At 36.1% G+C, this 20,422-nt stretch overlaps 2 protein-coding genes across 3 annotated transcripts; both read right to left on the minus strand.

Annotated features, from left to right (window-relative positions):
- Nucleotides 1–303: 303 nt before the first annotated feature.
- Nucleotides 304–10,263, minus strand: LOC125784505 (Ig heavy chain Mem5-like). The gene is made up of 4 exons (XM_049468266.1): nt 10,169–10,263; nt 9,740–10,080; nt 3,406–3,529; nt 304–611 (listed from the first exon to the last, which is right to left on the minus strand). Exons 1-4 carry the CDS (start codon nt 10,218–10,220, stop codon nt 304–306), a joined length of 825 nt encoding a protein of 274 aa, XP_049324223.1. The 5' UTR covers nt 10,221–10,263.
- Nucleotides 10,264–11,775: 1,512 nt separating this feature from the next.
- LOC125784356 (uncharacterized) lies at nt 11,776–19,953 on the minus strand. Of its 2 annotated transcripts, none has more exons than XM_049467715.1 (10): nt 19,602–19,953; nt 17,510–17,606; nt 17,206–17,361; nt 16,811–16,971; nt 16,545–16,681; nt 16,354–16,447; nt 15,916–16,248; nt 15,642–15,813; nt 15,421–15,549; nt 11,776–14,734 (listed from the first exon to the last, which is right to left on the minus strand). In XM_049467715.1, exons 2-9 carry the CDS (start codon nt 17,601–17,603, stop codon nt 15,443–15,445), a joined length of 1,254 nt encoding a protein of 417 aa, XP_049323672.1. In that variant the 5' UTR covers nt 17,604–17,606; nt 19,602–19,953; the 3' UTR covers nt 11,776–14,734; nt 15,421–15,442. The 2 variants fall into 2 exon arrangements, with proteins under 2 accessions (XP_049323672.1, XP_049323671.1); XM_049467714.1 differs by lacking the exon at nt 19,602–19,953 and adding an exon at nt 18,570–18,669 and having other exon boundaries at nt 17,510–18,512.
- Between the last annotated feature and the right edge of the window lie 469 nt (nt 19,954–20,422).

Below are 20,422 nucleotides of genomic sequence, written 5' to 3' on the forward strand. Positions count from 1 at the left end.
TATGCTATAGAACTCCTACAGCTTTTCAAAAGGCCCATCAGTGGCAGCACAGTAAAGAAAACATGTGCTGCATTTAGTTCTAATATTAAATTTCCCAGTGTTATAATATACATTATTTGCTTTTTTTTCTATTTAAGCATTAACAGATCTAGTCTTAACATTTTCAAAAAGGATTAAAACAACATGCTATGTTTATTCCAAAACAAATATAAACAATAACTTGTGTGATCTTATGGACGTCATTTAAAGTTTGCTTGAAATTAAAGCTTCTGGGTTTTTGTATGATGGGTGCACTAGTGTGTATCACTGTGAGAGTCTCGCACAGTAATACACAGCTGTATCTTCAGTCTGCAGGTTCTGTCCTTGTAATGTTATTGTGTTAGTTCCAGTGTCTCTGGAGATGCTGAACTTGTTTTTCAGTTTATCACTGTAAGCTGTGCTCCCACTGCTATAGATGTGTCCAATCCACTCCAGAGCTTTTCCTGCAGGTTGTCTGATCCAGGCTGTAGCAGAGCCCGTAACTGAATATGAAACTTTACAGTTGATGGTCAGACTCTGACCTGGACGAACCATCATAGAACCAGGCTGAGTCAGTTCAATACTGTGAACATCTGTAGATCATAAATACATTTATACATTAAAATATTACAATTTGAGATGAAACATAAAAATATTATAATGTAAAAATCTGCTTGATAAATAACTCACAGGATACAGAAACCCACAGGATCAGTAGAGCTGTAGAGAACATGGTTGGTGTTGGAGTTGGATCTGTGGGATCTTCTCTCAGTTCTCAGAGTGTAATAGAGAGTGTATCTCCTAAATAGAGGGCAGTTGGTGGGAGTGGTGAGGGGAGCTGGGGGCTTGTATTTACTTATGTAAAGAACTATAGGATGCAAATGTGTGTTGACATTACGCATATTTGAATTTTTATGTAAATATATACTTATTCAAAAAATTGGGCACTTTGGGTTAAATTACACATTTTGTTACATTTCTAAGGGAAAATAAAGTTAAATATGGTATTTTCTTACAACAATTATAACAATTGTTTTATGTGCCATTAGTTTTGCACACAATTTACCACAATTTGTATTTCTTTATTTATTTGATATATTATGCAAATAAAGAATGAACAGAAATAATACACCCAGGAGGATTCAGCAGACAGGAGTAACACTGTGTTTAACACATAGTGATTCCAGACTGTCATGGAGTGACTGTGTGACTGTGTGAATTTCAGTGGGACATTTCATTTTCAGTGAAAAAACTTTCCCTTTTGACTCGGTGGAGCCGACCAAAATATCCGTTTGTGGAGAGACATTGTGGTCAGAACTAAAATCATTGATTTTTTGTCACGTGTTCAGAAGGCCTGGTGTCATGTTGTGGAATGCAGTTTTGTACGATGTCACCTTTGGTCATGTTCTAGTTACTCCTGTTTCTGGATCAGTGCGCTAAAATTCTGATCAGACAAATTTTCTTCAAGTAGACTATTCTTTATCAATGTGGTGAACTGCAACCTTTGTTCAGCTTTTAGTCCAGCTTTTAGTGATTCTTTTTTCTTGAACAGCAGTGTTACGCTGATCATACACCTAATCAATTTCCAGAGTCAGGATGAAATCACGAGAGTCTGGCTAGAGTCGAGCTGCAGTCGAGCTGCGGTCACGTCTTCTCAATGGTTCAGTTTAAGGAGATTAGAACTGAAAGTTTTAGTCCTTTTAGTTTCTCATCTTGGTGTTCAGATAAAATCAACCGTGTTTAATATTATCATAAGTCTTCAGACTTGGCTCACGCAAAAATAGGGATGTAATCAAAGTCAACAGCCAATAGAAAAGCTACAGGAAGCAGCAAGGCAGGAATTATTTACGTGTCTATTCGCAAACGATTTTAAAACGAACACATTTTGCAGTTAATATGCCTTACATTGGTTATTACTTTATTATGTACAATTATTATGAACAAAGGTAGTACTTTAAAGTCATTATAATTAAAATTATTTTATTTTGCACTACTTTGTCTTATTGTGCAGAGTTATTTATGATACAAACAAGTTTAATAAATACACATTTTGAAGAATGATGTTTTTAATTGCATTAATTCTATATAAAACAAAGGCAAATACATAACAGTGAAACTGTGATTCTTTGCTGTACAAGGTTGTAGAAAAAAGGGGAGGAAGCTTATAGACAGAGTTGAACACAAAATGTATTATTTAAAAAAAAAGAGCTAACAGTGTGGCAGAAAAATAAGCTGATGATGGAGACAAAAGTTGTGAGTCTCTGATAAATCACAGTATTGATGTACACATTATTTGTAAATAAATAGGAAATATGTACCTATTATCCACCCAAAGGCATGATGGGAAATAATCTCAGAAAGAATCTAGTTGCAGTCTTGCAAATAGTGATCCTATAAGATCCCCAGTCTTTGTAATATCTTATCCTGTGAGTAAAAAGTCTGTGACTGGTCTATAGATGTGAGAGGGTGTCAGACTTTAATCTGTTAAAAGTTTTTTCTGAGTCTTTTCAAACTCGTGTAGTGTATAGTGAGAATTTACATATATTTTATATTCTTTCATTAGCAATAAATCTCAATAACCTGTAATTTACTAGTATTTTAAGTGAAGTGAGGGTTTATAAAGGGAGGAGAGTGGGAGGAGTTAGGGTGTGGATCAATCTTCCAAAATTAAGTTATATTCATAACTCCACTTACATTTACTATGTAGATTTTTTGTGTGTGTGTTGTCAGACATTCAACCGTGGATATTGGGTTGTTTAAAATAAAAGTAACACACCTGTTCTCTCTGTATAATAATACACAGAGGAACCCCCTAAAAATGGTTTTAGCCATGGTGTATAAATCAGTACAGAATGTCTATTTTATATAAACTACAAAAAAATATTTAAACACAAAAATCAGATCAGGTCTGTATCTGCTATTAAAAGATGTAGAAAAATCAGAAGTTCTTATAGAGAGTATTTAAATATATTTGTGTAATTGATAGAGTGTATATATTTACACAAGCTGTACTACTTTATTCAATACATAGTGAATACAGACACTTATACTATATAAAGTTAGATCCACATTTTAAATTTGATTAAAAGTTTAACAATCAAAGATTATTATTTTTTAGTAAAATAACAGATTAATTACAACACATAATTTCTGCAGGGTTTAATACTATAATGTTTCTGGTGTGTGTGTGTGTGTGTGTGTGTGTGTGTGGTTTTTGTACAGCTGCTTCATCAGTTTTAGTCACTTTGTCTCTTCGAGCGCAGTAATAAACAGCAGTATCTTCTGCTCTCAGACTCTTGGACTGTAAGAACTGTGTGCTTGAGGGAACGTCTTCAGTCAGTATGAAGTGATCTTTCATAGAATCTGCATATTCTGCTGAATTTCTACCAGTATCCATCTGACCAATCCACTCCAGAGCTTGTCCTGGTTTCTGTCGTATCCAGTGCAGGTAGTTGCTGGTCATGCTGTATCCACTTATTATACAGGAGATCTTCACAGTTTCTCCAGGTTTCTTCACCACAGCAGAAGACTGCTCAAGTCTGATCTCAGCATTTATAATATCTACAAAATAAAACATTTACCAATAAAACTCAATGATGAATGTATTAAAACACTGTCACATAACAATTTATTAATAAATCTATCCTACCTTGTGTTAGTATCAGTATAAAGATGCAGCATTTAGCTATCATCAGCTCCATAATCCAACACTTTAATGGGATTAAAGTTTGTAAATTCAGCTCTGTATGATGAAAAAAGTTAATTAATCATAAGAGAAGAAATGTCCTGCTTTTTATTTGAAGCTCAGAATGAAAATATATATTATTTACATGCCCTTTTCCTCTGTCCAATAGTGTTAGTATATTAATATTAACATCCAGTGGTGTATTTTGCATGAATAAAGAATGTGGCCAGTGATCGCCCCCTATTGTTCAGAGTTCACACTACTAGAAAAATATCTTTCACTGTTTCAGACTCATAAAGATGTTAAAAGGGGGTCAGTGGGAGTAATGCCGCAAAAAAACACTTTAATTTCCTCTGTAAAACATTTCAGTTATTTCAAACTTCAAACAACCAAATGCATATAAAGAAACTTCATTCTTTAAATGGATAACTGTTAAATTAGGAGACGTTTTAACAACGTGTTTTAATGAAATAAAAAAGAACTTCTAAATCCCTTTCCAAATCCCAGGCTCCTTTGCACCAAAACCTATTGGTACTAGGCTACATTTTTATGTATATTTTTTATATGTTTATTGTTCTTCATGTTTAGTTTTTTTGTTATTATCTAGTTTTATTCTAATAGTTTAATAGTTTGTCTGTTAGTGGAGGATCAATAAAGTAAAATTTTCATTCTACTGTATAAACTGTCTCTTTTAATGTGGACATGAAAAAATTAACACTTTAAACTTGAATTTAATACATTCTTATCATTTTTTATGGGACTCTTCATTAATTAATTCATTTTAGGTTAAATACTTATTTTAGGTGTCACATGACTCGTTTGTCAAGCAATTAATATAATTTCATTATTTTATCTATTCAAATGATAATAAAAACAAAACTCTGAAGGCAAACCGTTTCTGATAGGAAGAGTGAAGTTTGTATAAATACTGTACCAGTCAAAAGTTTGGACACATGCTAAATTCAGTGCTTTTTATTATTAAATATGTTCTGCATTGTAGATTAATACCAAACTTATTCAAACTATTAAGAAAAACATATGGATTTATTTAGTAAACAAAAAAGTGGTAAACCATAAAATGTTTATATTTTAATTTAGATTTTAGATTTTTCATAGTAGCTCCTTTTGCTTAGATAAAGACAGTTTTGCACATCTTGACTGGATTTTCTCAGTCAGTTTTATGAGGTAGAGTCACCTGGAATTCAGGCTTTCAGTTAACAGCTGTGCTGAACTCATCAAGAGTTAATTACTTGAATTTCTTGTCTTTTAATGTGTTTGAGAGCATCAGTTGTAAAGTAGTGAGTAGAGTTACAGGTATACAGTGAATAGTTATATTTTAATAAGGTTCTAATCCAGATTATGGCAAGAAATACTCAACTAAATAAAGAAAAAAGTACTTATAAGTACAAAAGTACAAATAAGGGGAGTTGATCCTACAAATTTAAAGAACTTTAAAAATATCATTAAGTTCAGTTGCAAAGACCATTAAAAGCGTTATGATGAAACTGGCTCTCATCAGAACCACTTTAAGGCTGGCATTAGTGTGGTAGTGTCTAACCAAGCAGTTAAATTAACCATTAACTATCCTGCTTTATAAATATTAGAGCTATTGGAGCATTTATTGTCAGAAGAATAGCTATCTAAAACATTACAGTTTATAAATATTCTTTACGTTTAATAAAACAAAGAATAAGATGGTGAAGAACTGGCTGATGATTAAAAATGTTCCTGTATAAAGTTTTAGTACCTTTAATGCCTCATTTTATTCATAAAATAAAACTATTTTAGGTATTTATGCTATGGGACCACTGGAGCTTTTCAAAATGCAAGAAAACATGTGTTGCATATAGTTTCAATATTTAATTTCCCAGTGTTATTATATATTATTTGCTTTTTTCTATTTAAGGATAAACAGATCTAGTCTTAACATTTTCATAAAGGATTAAAACAACATGGTATGTTCATTCAAAAACAAATATAAATAATGACTTGTGTGATCTTATGAAAGTTTTTAAAATCTGCTTAAAATTAAGGCTTCTGGGTTTTTGTATGATGGGTGCATTAGTGTGTATCACTGTGTGTATCTTGCGCAGTAATACACAGCTGTATCTTCAGTCTGCAGGTTCTGTCCTTGTAATGTTATTGTGTTAGTTCCAGTGTCTCTGGAGATGCTGAACTTGTTTTTCAGTTTGTCACTGTAAGCTGTGCTACCCCAACTATAGATATTTCCAATCCACTCCAGAGCTTTTCCTGCAGGTTGTCTGATCCAGGCTGTATGCTCACTTGTAACTGAATAAGAAACTTTACAGTTGATGGTCAGACTCTGACCTGGACGAACCATCATAGAACCAGGCTGAATCAGTTCAACACTGTGAACATCTGTAGATCATAAATACATTTATACATTAAAATATTACAATTTGAGATGAAACATAAAAATAATATAATGTAAAAATCTGTTTAATAAATAACTCACAGGATACAGAAACCCACAGGATCAGTAGAGCTGTAGAGAACATGGTTGGTGTTGGAGTTGGATCTGTGGGATCTTCTCTCAGTTCTCAGAGTGTAATAGAGAGTGTATCATCTCCTAAATAGAGGGCAGTTGGTGGGAGTGGTGAGGGGGAGCTGGGGGCTTGTATTTAATTATGTAAAGAACTATAGGATGCAAATGTGTGTTGACATTACGCATATTTGAATTTTTCATGTATACATATATTCTTTTTTTTTTAAATTTGGGTTAAATTACACGTTTTATTACATTTCTAAGGGAAAACAAAGTTAAGTATGGTATTTTCTGTAGATTATAAAATGTGTTCCATTAGTTTTGCACACCAGGAGGATTCAGCAGACAGGAGTAACACTGTGTTTAACACATAGGGATTTCAAACTGTCATGGAGTGACTGTGTGACTGTGTGAATTTCAGTGCGACATTTTCAGTGAAAACTTCCACATTTGACTCGGTGGAGCCGACCAACACATCCGTTTGTGGAGAGACATTGTGGTCAGAACTAAAATCATTGATTTTTTGTCACATGTTCAGAAGGCCAGGTGTCATGGTGTGGAATGCAGTTTTGTACGATGTCACCTTTGGTCATGTTCTAGTTACTCCTGTACCTGGATCAGTGCGCTAAAATTCTGATCAGACAAATTTTCTTCAAGTAGACTATTCTTTATCAATGTGGTGAACTGCAACCTTTGTTCAGCTTTTAGTCCAGCTTTTAGTGATTCTTTTTTCTTGAACAGCAGTGTTACGCTGATCATACACCTAACCAATTTCCAGAGTCAGGATAAAATCACGAGAGTCTGGCTAGAGTCAGTTTAAGGAGGTTAGAACTGAAAGTTTTAGTCCTTTTAGTTTCTCATCTTGGTGTTCAGATAAAATCAACCATATTTAATATTATCGTAAGTCTTGAGACTTGTCTCATGCAAATAGTGACGTGAACAATGTCAACAACCAATAGGAGAAGAGCTGTGGGAAGCAGCAAGGCAAGAATATTTTACATGACTGTTTACAAACGATTTGAAAAAGCAAATATTTTGCAGTTAATATGCCTTATATTGGTTCTTACTTTAATATGTACAGTATTTGTCTTATTGTGTGTTTACGATACAAACAAGTTTAATAAAAACACATACAAAAACTGTGATTTTTTTTGCTATACAAGGTTGTAGGTTGGGGAGTTGAACCAAATTCTATAGAAAAAATATCAAGAACTAACAATGTGGCAGAAAAATAAACTGATGATGGGAACAAAAGTTGTGAGTCTGATAAATCACAGTATTGATATACTAATTTTTTTTGTAGCTTAATATGTAATATATATTGAAATAATCTCAGAAGGAATCTAGTTGCAGTCTTGCAAATAGTGAGATGCATAGGCGTAGGAACCGGGGGGAATATTAGAAACAGGTGCATTTGTCCCCCCCAAAAATGATATCAGTTCGCTCAGGTCAGCTGTACTATTAATGAGGAGACAGACCGGACCAATCACGGAGCCGGTTCAGGTATTAAGTCACGCCTCTCCGTAGAAACAGCCAATCAGCTTGCTGGTTTTGCGGCGCGCGGAGCAGAGGCAGTTTGCTGTTGGGGAAGCCCCGCCCCCTCGCTGTGAGATTTAGCAGCGGGATCGGGACGCAGCAGCTTCAGCTGATTTTAAAAGAGAGATGGATATACGGAGATTTTTCTAAAAGAAAGGTAACGATAGGCTAACCACTTCAACTGTGATGATATGTTTCTGATAGCTGGTTAAAAATACACGTCTCTGAAGCAGCACACAGTTTAAACCCACTGTGATTAATAAACTGCAGCTGTGTTAGTGTGTAAGCTTATCTTTGGAATTAGCTAGATTGGGAGTCAGGGTTAAAGGAAAAAAATAAAATATATATGTAATGTTTCCCTGTACCTGATCAGCTAATCACTTTAATTTTCAAACTGTTTATTCATTTAGGATTACAGGACTTACTGTGAGCTATAATGAACGAAAATTGATTTAACTAACTAGTTATCTAGAAGCTGGATGTAGATGATCGCCAGAATTTCGTACAGTACTTTAAGTTGGTAGTTTAAAGCAGTTACTTAACCCCGATCACTGCCCTAAACTAGTGTTTTCCACCTGATCAGCTAATAAACAGTCATTTACTGAGTTTACCTGTTAAAATCCTTTAGCCCCCTATGGAGCCTAAATTAATCATGTATATCCACCAGAGGAAGCTCTAGAATATGCAGAACAGTTTTAATATGCAGTAGAATATATAAGAACTGGGTTGAGAAACACTGCTGTAACGTGACTTCTGTTCATTTGTATTTCACAGTAAGACCACATATCCTGACGTTTATAAAAGTCTCTATGAAACGTAAAGTTACATTCTTTTACATAAAAGGACACCATCTTAAGAAGAGCTCTCAGTAGAAAAAAATAAAAGTGCAGGAGAAAATGTAAATATACAACAGAATTGACATGCCAATACATAATAATAATAATAATAATAATAATAATAATAATAATAATAATAATAATAATAATAATAATCTGTTATATTATTTTAAATATTAGGTGATAACTCAGACATTGCTTGCATAATTTTTCTAACAACAGTAGCTGTAATGTGGAGTAACATGTTTAGGTTGTAAAATCACCTTATAATAATAATTTACTTTTAATTAAAAGTAATTTCCACAAATGTTGTTCTAGGAAACTATTGGGTGGGCTTGGGTTCATATTGGCAAATTTGTCCCCCCCAATATCAAGCCCGCTCCTACGCCCTTGGTGAGATGTGAGAGAGTGTCAGACTTTAGTCTGTTAAAAGTATTTTCAGAGTCTTTTTTTAAGTGCTGTAGTGTATGAACAGCATTGAACTCCATGACTTTATCAAGACCAATTTTCTCTGAAAATGAAGATTGTAATAGTGAAAATTCTAATAGTGATAATTTGCGTAGATTATAGACTCTTTCACTAACAATAAATGTCAATAACCTGTAATTTGCTAGTATTTTCCACACCCTCGAACTGGAAGGTTTTGGGCAGGAGCTCGGGGCAGCTTTGATAGATAGATACTTTATTGATCCTGAAAGAAAATTTAGCAAGGAGAGTAGGGTGTGGATCAACCTTCCAAAATTAAGTTATATTTATAACTCCACTTACATTTACTGTTTCAATGTTTGTGTGTGTGTGTGTGTGTGTGTGTGTTGCCAGACATTCAACCATGAATATTGGGTTGTTTAAAATGAAAGTAACACACCTGTTCTCTCTGTATAATAATACACAGAGGATCCCCCTCTAAGAAAGGGCTAGAGGTGCACCTGGGTACTGGCTTTTTAAAAAACTAAATTCAGTACTACATTTTTGTTTTACCCATATTGCATAAATCAAAAGTCTGTATCTGCTATTAAGATATTTAGAAAAAGCAGAAGTTCTTATAGAGAGTATTTAAATATATTTGTGTAATTGAGAGTGTGTATATATTTACACAAGCTGTATTACTTTATTCAATGTGTGTGTGTGTGTGTGTGTGTGTGTGTGTGGTTTTTGTACAGCTGCTTCATCAGTTTTAGTCACTGTGTCTGTTCGAGCGCAGTAATAAACAGCAGTATCTTCTGCTCTCAGACTCTTGGACTGTAAGAACTGTGTGCTTGAGGGAACGTCCTCAGTCAGTATGAAGTGATCTTTCATGGAATCTGAATAAATCGCTGAATTTGAGCCAGTATCCATCCGACCAATCCACTCCAGAGCTTGTCCTGGTTTCTGTCGTATCCAGTGCAGGTAGTTGCTGGTCATGCTGTATCCACTTATTATACAGGAGATCTTCACAGTTTCTCCAGGTTTCTTCACCACAGCAGAAGACTGCTCAAGTCTGATCTCAGCATTTATAATATCTGTAAAATAAAACATTTACCAATAAAACTCAATGATAAATGTATTAAAACACTCTCACATAACAATTTATTAATAAATCTATCCTACCTTGTGTTAGCATCAGTATAAGAATGCAGCATTTAGCTATCATCAGCTCCATAACTCTTTAATGGGATTAAAGTTTGTAAATTCAGTTCTGTATGATGAAAAAAGTAAAATAATCATAAGAGAAGAAATGTCCTGCTTTTTATTTGAAGCTCAGAATGAAAATATATATTATTTACATGCCCTTTTCCTCTGTCCAATAGTGTTAGTATATTAATATTAACATCCAGTGGTGTATTTTGCATGAGTAAAAAATGTGGTCAGTGATCGCCCCCTATTGTTCAGAGTTCACACTACTAGAAAAATATCTTTCACTGTTTCAGACTCATAAAGATGTTAAAAGGGGGTCATTGGGAGTGATGCCATAAAGAAAGCACTTTAATTTCCTCTGTAAAACATTTCAGTTATTTCAAACTTTAAACAACCAAATGCATATAAATAAACTTAAGTCTTTAAATGGAAATAACTGTTAAATTAGGAGACGTTTTAACAATGTGTTTTAATGAAATAAAAAAGAACTTCCAAATCCCTTTCCAAATCCCAGGCTCCTTTGCACCAAAACCTATTGGTACTAGGCTACATTTTTATGTATATTTTTTATATGTTTATTGTTCTTCATGTTTAGTTTTTTTGTTATTATCTAGTTTTATTCTAATAGTTTAATAGTTTGTCTGTTAGTGGAGGATCAATAAAGTAAAATTTTCATTCTACTGTATAAACTGTCTCTTTTAATGTGGACATGAAAAAATTAACACTTTAAACTTGAATGTAATACACTCTTATAGATTTTTATGGGACTCTTGATTAATTAATTCATTTTAGGTTAAATACTTATTTTAGGTGCCACATGACTCGTTTGTCAATCAATTAATATAATTTCATTATTTTATCAATTCAAATGATAATAAAAACAAAACTCTGAAGGCAAACCGTTTCTGATAGGAAGAGTGAAGTTTGTATAAATACTGTACCAGTCAAAAGTTTGGACACATGCTAAATTCAGTGCTTTTTATTATTAAATATGTTCTGCATTGTAGATTAATACCAAACTCATTCAAACTATTAAGAAAAACATATGGATTTATTTAGTAAACAAAAAAGTGGTAAACCATAATATGTTTTATATTTTAGATTTTTCACAGTAGCTCCGCTTGCTTAGATCTTGGCTCACAGCAAAATCAGCAAGCACAAAACAACTCTTAGAGAGTTAATTTCAACACTTTAAAAGTGTCTATATGGGTCCACTCCCCAGGGTGTTCTTTTAACACTTTTCAAAGTGTTGGAATGTTAACACTGTGATATTGTTAGTTTTGACACCGTGGAGAGTTAAAACTGAACACTGTTCAACACTATTTAGTGTTGAGCTTTTTCAACACCAGAGTGCAGTGTTATGAAGAGACTCTTTGGAGAGTTAAAACTGAACACTGTCCAACACTACTTAGTGTTTAGTTTTTTTAACACCTGAGTGCAGTGTTATAAACTGACTATGTTATGTTGTCAATTTTTACTCTACAGGAGTTACCTTTATGTTGATATTGATTTGCATACTGCAGGTTTGAGAGTCTGCAATTAGTTTACTTTAGCTTGAAAAAGAGAATGACATACTTGACTTGTTTGACATGTTTAACATTTATTTTTGAACATGTGCACCACTTTCAAAAAAACATTCAAAAACATGTTTCCACCATATAACAATATGGTACAATGAAAGCCCTGCTACCATCTTCATTGGAATACTGCTTATCAAAAGGCCTGAAATAAGTAAGCTGGTCTATACAAACAACAGAAAAAACATCACAGCTCTCCTCAATAGAGTATCCATTAAAGTGTTCATCAAAGTACAGTGTGTTTGTACTACCAGCTAGTATGAATGCATGTTCTTCATGTATTATTATACAACAGATTTTTTTGAACTCTGGAAGGTCATATGATCCAGTGCAAATGAACAAACCAACCTCATACTCAGTACCAAAATTTCTGACCCAGTTAGTAGTTGAAACAACAGAAAATGCCTCCAACTGTAATGTCTGTCTAAGTACTTCTCCACCCTCTAAGCTAGAGAGTGCTTGTGTTCTTGTAGGACCAAACTCAAATCTTTTGAAGTTATAGTTCTCATACTGACATGCCATTTGACGCTGATGCTGCTTTACTAAAGATTTTATGAGATTTTTGAAATTTTTTTGAGATCTTTTAAAAACACGGTGTTTAGCCTCAAACCTCATACACCAAATATGTAGAAGAGGGCCAATTTGTTTAATACACCGTGGATAGTGTATCATCAGGTGGTGTTTCGGAATCAATTTCCTATCAGGATACAGTAATTTGAACATATTATGGTGATCACAGATCAAATGTTTCAAGTAACAAATCATGCCATCAGTAATGATTGGGGAGAACACTATGTTGACTATCTGTATTAAAAGGAGAAGTAGTTTCCAGTGACTGTTACCCCTTTCAATTACATCACCAAATATAAGGGGTGTGTTGCGTAGAACACACCATGACTGTACAGCATTCAAACCTAGGTGTTTGCTATTGTCATCCAATTGTAAGCCACTTGGTTTGTTTTTGCGTTCTGGGTAACCATAATTAAAGCTTTGTATCCTGTCAGACAATGTGTTCACAGAAACATAACCCTGTTTAATAAGGTAAAGAAAAAGCAGCTTAAGTTCATACTGTACGACACCCTCTAACAAATCGTGCATTATGTCAACAGCATAGTTGTCAGAGCTATGGAAATACTGTAGAGAATTGAATGCACAATTCTTTTTAACACCACTTACTGAATGTTGAGCAGGATTTTCACTAAGTACCTTACAATGTTCAGTGTGAAGTTCTTTTGAACGGAAAATTACACCAGGATCATCCTCAGTAAATACAGACTGTATATCCTCCTTACAAGTCAAACAAAACCTACAGAAATGTGTTCCACTGAATGATTCCACAAAACCTAACAAGCCATTTAATGCAAGGTTATCTCCTGTAATTTGAATTACTGAGCCAAACAATGGTTTTTCAAAATAAGGAAGGTGTATTCCTTGGGTTTCCAAAATTTTTAGATCATCAATAAGAGGCTTCAATATTTCATCAAAACCATATGTCTTCAGGTCGCTACTGTAAAAAAGAGTTGCAAGATGTATATTCATTAGCACAGAGTTACATTTAGGTGGTAGATTTTTCAGAGTAAAATAGACACCACCTATTTTGTGTACCCCCTTCTTGGAACCTAAAGGGTTGGCGGTTTCAAAATCGTCATAATAGAGCAAAATCTGTAAAGCATGCCTCTCTTGTGAGAACAGGGAATGATTATGGAAATACGAACCATCATTAATGTCTTTGTAAATGCCCTTTTCACTCAATTTTTCTTGCAAAAAGCTTTTTCTTATTTCCTCATTTTTGAAAATGGATTTGAGAGTACCAAGAATTGGCACATACATATACTTGTCTGTTACAGGGAACTCACTGTATATTCCTGTAGTTCTATCTCTTCGTACATCCATTCGTACCCCAAGGACATGTTCTTCAGGTTGAACTATTTCCCATCTTTCATTAAAATGTTTTTGTCTCTTAGCCTCTGTGTTCAATGCAGAAAAAGGGTTATCAAGTTGATCAAAACAGTGCTCTATTTTCGTTTTTAAAACATCTGAATTTGTTTCTTCAGGAGAAAAGGTTTTACGAACTGCCTCTCGTGTTTGGTTGTGAATGTCATTAACAACTTCTTCCATTGAGCTAACAATTGTTTGAACAGTGCTTTCACAAATACCTGCTGCTTGTAAATGTGCAACAATTGAACCACACATAGATGACAGCTGGGACGTACCATCAGAACTCTGTGAATGTACATGAAATGCTTCCGAAATAGCAACAGAAGTTGAACTTTGTGGTTGATTACTTGAAAACTGCACCTCATCTTCACTTTGTGTAGTGAAATCCTGGGTAGTGTCCACGTGGGGAAGGGTGGTGTCCCTATGTATATTGTTCAGGTGCTTCCTAAAACCACTGTAAGTACAAAATGATAAAGAACATCCTCGCTCTCCACATTTCAAACGTAAACTTTTGCCAGGATATAAGCCATGGTGAAATTTCAAATGCTGACAAAGGAGCAAACAACTACGGTGGTGCACTTTACAAACAAAACATGTGAACATTTTCAACAAACTGTTTGTTCAGCTGTTATGTTGAAGCAGTCTTGCTGCTCCAAGTTCCTGAACACAGGGGATCTCCTTGGCAATTCCAACAAACTGTTCAGATGTTGTGCTGTAGCAGTCTTGCTCTAAGCTCCTTAACCCGAGGGCTCTCCTTGGTAACTCCAATATCAATATTATACACTGTGGTCTGCACAAATGTATAAAAATTGCTCAGAGCTTCATCATAGGAGAGACTGAAGACATAGTGAGCTTTAAATAGCTCATCAAAAGCAGCCACCGATGTCTGAGCCTTGCATGGAACAGCCTTCTGGTCAATGATGATGTAGAACTTTAAGATTTTGTTCTTTTGCTCACCAATGCAGAGGAGGAAGGGCTGTTTCGTTTCAGCTCTTTCAAGGAAGGTAGTGAGACTGGCTCCTTCCTATAGAATAGAAATATTGGACATATTACAAGTCAGGGCAAGCAATGATCACAATACTATTTTCTCCTTGAGGATGTTTGGCACTGCCATTACATAATTAGACATGAAAATGCATTAGAAAAATATATATATTCTGTTATGTCTAAATCAGTGGTTCTCAAATCTGCACATTTAAAGAGATTCTTCTGCTGCCCACAAACCTAATGTAATGACAAAGTTAACCCCAGGTTAAAGTGGGTGTGATTGAGTGAATAGAAAATTACAGCATGCAGGGCAGAGGCCCATCTGGACCAGAAGTGAAAAATATTATTCTAAATGTTCTCTGAATCATTCTTTCATTAATTTATTTACTCATTCATATTCTGTCATCAACTCATACTTTTTTAGGGCCGAGGTGGGTTTGGAGCCTAACTGGAATCATTAGGCACAAAGAAGGAATACACTATGGACAGGGTGCAAGCCCATCACGGGCAAATACAAACCTTGAAATGCAATATATTTCAATTGCTGACACACTAACATTGGTGTTTTAATAGTGATCCGAGCCAGGGATTTAACCCACTCCCCCAGAATCCTTGAGCTATGTATGACAGACCACTGTGCCGCTTTTGTTACCAATCAAAGGTTTCTAATGACAAGACACACCAAAAAATATGTTAAAAAAAAAAAAGTTAAACAGTACATACTGGAATGTATCGCACAAGATGGTTAGCTGCCTGGGCTGAACTGATCTTCGCTGTTTTTTTTCTGGCCTCTCGCAGTTGGGGGAAGTAGATGTAGAAGCAGGAGAATTGCTGACATGTCACTGTCCCAACCTAGAGAACAAAGGTTTAAGAAACAGTATTTAATTGCCAAATTAATTGAAAAATCTTTAGAATTATTTTGGGGATTAAAAAATTCCATTTACCATAGATATCCTCAGGTTGGGGTTCAATTGCTGACAGCAGTTCCTCAGCATACTGATTTGGGGCGAGTGTCCTGCAGTCGCTTATGACTCTGGGCTTGAAAAAAGTAGGCCACTTCGCTAGAAACCTACTGGACACCTCATCTCCAAACATCATGGCAAAGTCCTGGTCAATCTTTTAAAAAGTAGACACACAATTTCCATACATGATTAATTGTACAAAGGTTGTCCAAAAACATGTGAAGACCTGTCTTATATTTTAGTTGATTTTTCTTACCAATCCAGGAATGTCAAGGAAACGAGGAAAGTTGTCCAGAACAGACATTGACGCATCTTTATCACGAACCAGCTTTTGTCTATACTGGAAAGTTGCCCTCATTCTCTCTTTGACCACAGATTCATCTGTTGAGTGCCTCATTGTAGATAAAGCCTCCCTGCACTCATCACCAAACAGCTGTTCAACATCTGGTAGAGCTTCTCGTCTGCTTCTTGGACTATCTTGATAAGATGGCCTTGAATAACTCTGGGAGCCAACAGAGGAGTTCCGCTGAACAGTCTTAATCCTCCATGCTAGGTAGCCAGTGTTACCCACAGGATCGTAGTAGTGTTCCTGTTTTGGACAGAAAAAAAATCACAGGCAAAAAAGAAACTGATAAATACCAATTACTGGGAAACAGCAGTTTGGGTCCTCTGTTTAACATTAACGTTAACTTACATATCCATTTTCAGAGTATGGATCTTGGAGGTATGGAAACAGAGTCACAATTCCCAGCGCATAATTAGTTCGTGCACTTGATGGTGGAATCCTCCTAAAAAAAAAAAGAGAAAAGAATAAAAAAAGAATATAAATAAATAACATCCTTAAATTTTATGGACTTATTCTTTAAATGTACTTGAATGTCTTACCCATGTGTCTCGATCATATCAGCCACCAGGATGTTCACCATTTGTTTCCGTTTTCCATCTGTAAGAGTTTTGGTCTTGTTATACTCCATGAAGATTTCTTCACCCTTTGGATTGGCCTTGAGGACATCTTCAACCATCTTCAAAAACATAATTGAAAGCAATATTACATTTCCTAAATAAGAATACCCCAAGACTTCAAAAGAATATAAATACAAAAACTTAATACTTGGCAATATTAAAATCAAAATATCTTCACTGAATTTTACATGTTTTGCTTGATCCCGATCCATCAATTCTGCTACCCTCCTTCTCTTTGTTGATTCAAGGATGACTGTGGAGTCGGATGAACTGGATGACAATGGGGATAATGGAGTGTCTGACACTACAGAAGAAGATGATTCCTGACTAACAATTTGGACTTCCAGATCTAGGAAATAAAAAAAGTACTAATTAGTAGTAAAATTAAGTTTTCCACTTGCAACCTGTGATTCGGAGTTGGCCCCAAGCACACCATAACTCTAAATTAGATAAGCAATTACAGACAATTAATGAATGAACAAATTAATAAATTTAAGGAAATCTATAAACCAACAACCAATGTGCTCTTTTTGTGTTATGTTTTTCTATTATCAGCAAAATTCCAATGACCAAATAGGCTTACCTAGAACTGGTTGTCTAAAGGAAAATTTGAAGTTCAGTACACCTGACTTCACAAGGTCCTCGAAGATATCTTCATCTACTTCTGTTCCTGATTCATCAGTTAAGACGAGCTGATCTTCTTTCAGGTTTTCAGGTTGCAGACCAAATTTTGTGGCAACTAGAACAAAAATATTTTGGAATAGTAACAGTTTTATAAATTGAAAAAAAAAATGTGTTCAGATCATGATTTTGTTAGTTGTTAGTAGGCAAAAAACTTATTTTCTTGCCTTTGTGTATTTTTGCAAAGTAAAAAAATATATACTGACTGTCTTGAAGAAATCTTTGGTATTCCAAGGTTTCCTCAGACTGTGGAATCTTGATGTATTTTTGTTTTCCTCCATACTCAACTTTAGCTAGCATATCCTACAGGGAAGAAAGTCAAGGTTGTGAACATTTACTAATAAATTATCACTCTGTCTTATCAGCAAAACCACCACATGTGAGATATGGCATAAAATTGGGTTCAAAATCTCTCCTGAATATGGTAATAAATAAATGTTTGTAACATTAAGTATATTCACATCTTGATATAACGATCTGCACAAACATTCAAGTAACGTTATTTGTTGAAACATGCCAATATGTTAATACACAGTTAAATTTTTTGCTTTTTACAAAGTGATATAATACTTTGTCACCAAGCCAACTGTTCTGAAAGGTTTTGGCCCCAGCAGGTTGGTAGGGCTGGGCGCCGGTTGCCGTGGTTCTGGTTTTGGGGGGGTTTGATGTGGGATTTACCAGGGGATGCTGCACACACAACTACATCATTACAATTATGATTAAGTTAATGATTACACATCCCGATTTCCCTCGCTAGCATTCGGCACACTGACACAGCTAACTAAGTTACCAGCCCCACACCCCGAGTTCCCTCGCTAGCATTCAGCCCGCCAATACAGCTAACTACCAGCCCCACACCCCGAGTTCCCTCGCTAGCATTCAGCCCGCCAATACAGCTAACTACCAGCCCCACACCCCGAGTTACCTCGCTAGCATTCAGCAAACTAACACTGCTAACTACCAGCCCCAGCCCCGAGTTCCCTCGCTAGCATTCAGCACACTAACACTGCTAACTACCAGCCCCACACCCCGAGTTCCCTCGCTAGCATTCAGCCCGCCAATACAGCTAACTACCAGCCCCACACCCCGAGTTCCCTCGCTAGCATTCAGCCCGCCAATACAGATAATTACCAGCCCCACACCCCGAGTTCCCTCGCTAGCATTCAGCCCGCCAATACAGCTAACTACCAGCCCCACACCCCGAGTTACCTCGCTAGCATTCAGCACACTAACACTGCTAACTACCAGCCCCACACCCCGAGTTACCTCGCTAGCATTCAGCAAACTAACACTGCTAACTACCAGCCCCAGCCCCGAGTTCCCTCGCTAGCATTCAGCACACTAACACTGCTAACTACCAGCCCCACACCCCGAGTTCCCTCGCTAGCATTCAGCCCGCCAATACAGCTAACTACCAGCCCCACACCCCGAGTTCCCTCGCTAGCATTCAGCCCGCCAATACAGCTAACTACCAGCCCCACACCCCGAGTTACCTCGCTAGCATTCAGCAAACTAACACTGCTAACTACCAGCCCCAGCCCCGAGTTCCCTCGCTAGCATTCAGCACACTAACACTGCTAACTACCAGCCCCACACCCCGAGTTCCCTCGCTAGCATTCAGCCCGCCAATACAGCTAACTACCAGCCCCACACCCCGAGTTACCTCGCTAGCATTCAGCACACTAACACTGCTAACTACCAGCCCCAGCCCCGAGTTCCCTCGCTAGCATTCAGCACACTAACACTGCTAACTACCAGCCCCACACCCCGAGTTCCCTCGCTAGCATTCAGCCCGCCAATACAGCTAACTACCAGCCCCACACCCCGAGTTACCTCGCTAGCATTCAGCCCGCCAATACAGCTAATTACCAGCCCCACACCCCGAGTTCCCTCGCTAGCATTCAGCCCGCCAATACAGCTAATTACCAGCCCCACACCCCGAGTTACCTCGCTAGCATTCAGCACACTAACACTGCTAACTACCAGCCCCAGCCCCGAGTTCACTCGCCAAGTTTATTTTTACATTAAGTTCAAGTGTTAGCTAAGAAGTACTTAAATGTTAATTAATAGCTTTAACCTACAAAGCACACGACAGACCTAAGTTCACCAAGTTCAACGCCTGTCCTTTACTTAAACACCATACACAAAAATAACCTAGCTAATTAACTTAATTAACAAAAGTGTAACCTATCTAACGTTATATTCAAACAGATTCTACAGAAATGTAACCTGTTACAGCATTTACCAATGTAATTTGTAACCTAACAGTTATAACTTACTGGTTAATTTTAATGTTACCTTATATGCTCTTCCTTGAGTTGATGTTGCTTTGTTCCTGCTGCGTTTGTGTGTTCTGTAAAATGGCTTCCATAAGTTTAAAAAAAACTGTGGGTGCGGTTAGTCAATAAGGGTAACACTCTGGGAGTTAACCTAAGTCCTAGAATTGAATAATATTTGTGTTAACACTCTCAGAGTTCATTTTAAGGAGAGTATGTTTAACACTCTGTTTTTACACTGCTTGTTTTTCTACTGGGAGTGAATAGAAACCTATACGACTCTATCCAGAGTTGGATTTACTCTTGCAATAGTCAGATTGACTCTCTACTCTCAAATATTTCATCAACACCAGATTTTTAACTCAGGTGAATTTGCTGTGCTGGATTTTCTCAGTCAGCTTTATGAGGTAGAGTCACCCGGAATTCAGGCTTTCAGTTAACAGCTGTGCTGAACTCATCAAGAGTTAATTAATTGAATTTCTTGTCTCTTAATGTGTTTAAGAGCATCAGTTGTAAAGTAGTGAAGAGGTAGAGCTACAGGTATACAGTGAATAGTGAATATTTGAATAATGTTCTAATCCAGATTACGGCAAGAAAAAATATTTGAAGTGAAGGTGAGTTGATCTGACAATTTTCAAAAACTTTAAAAGTATCATCAAAAACGCAAATCAAAAACAACCATCAGAAATATAATGATTAAACTGTCTCTAATCAGGACCGCTTTATGAAAGGAAGAGCCAGAGTTTCCTCTGTTGCACAGGATAGGTTCATCAGAGTTACCAGCCTCAGAAACCACAAGTTAACAGCTTAACCCCAGATAAGAGCATCTAAATATTTCACAGA

The sequence above is a fragment of the Astyanax mexicanus genome, chromosome 19, assembly GCF_023375975.1.
Source record: "Astyanax mexicanus isolate ESR-SI-001 chromosome 19, AstMex3_surface, whole genome shotgun sequence".
Lineage (NCBI taxonomy): Eukaryota > Metazoa > Chordata > Actinopteri > Characiformes > Acestrorhamphidae > Astyanax > Astyanax mexicanus.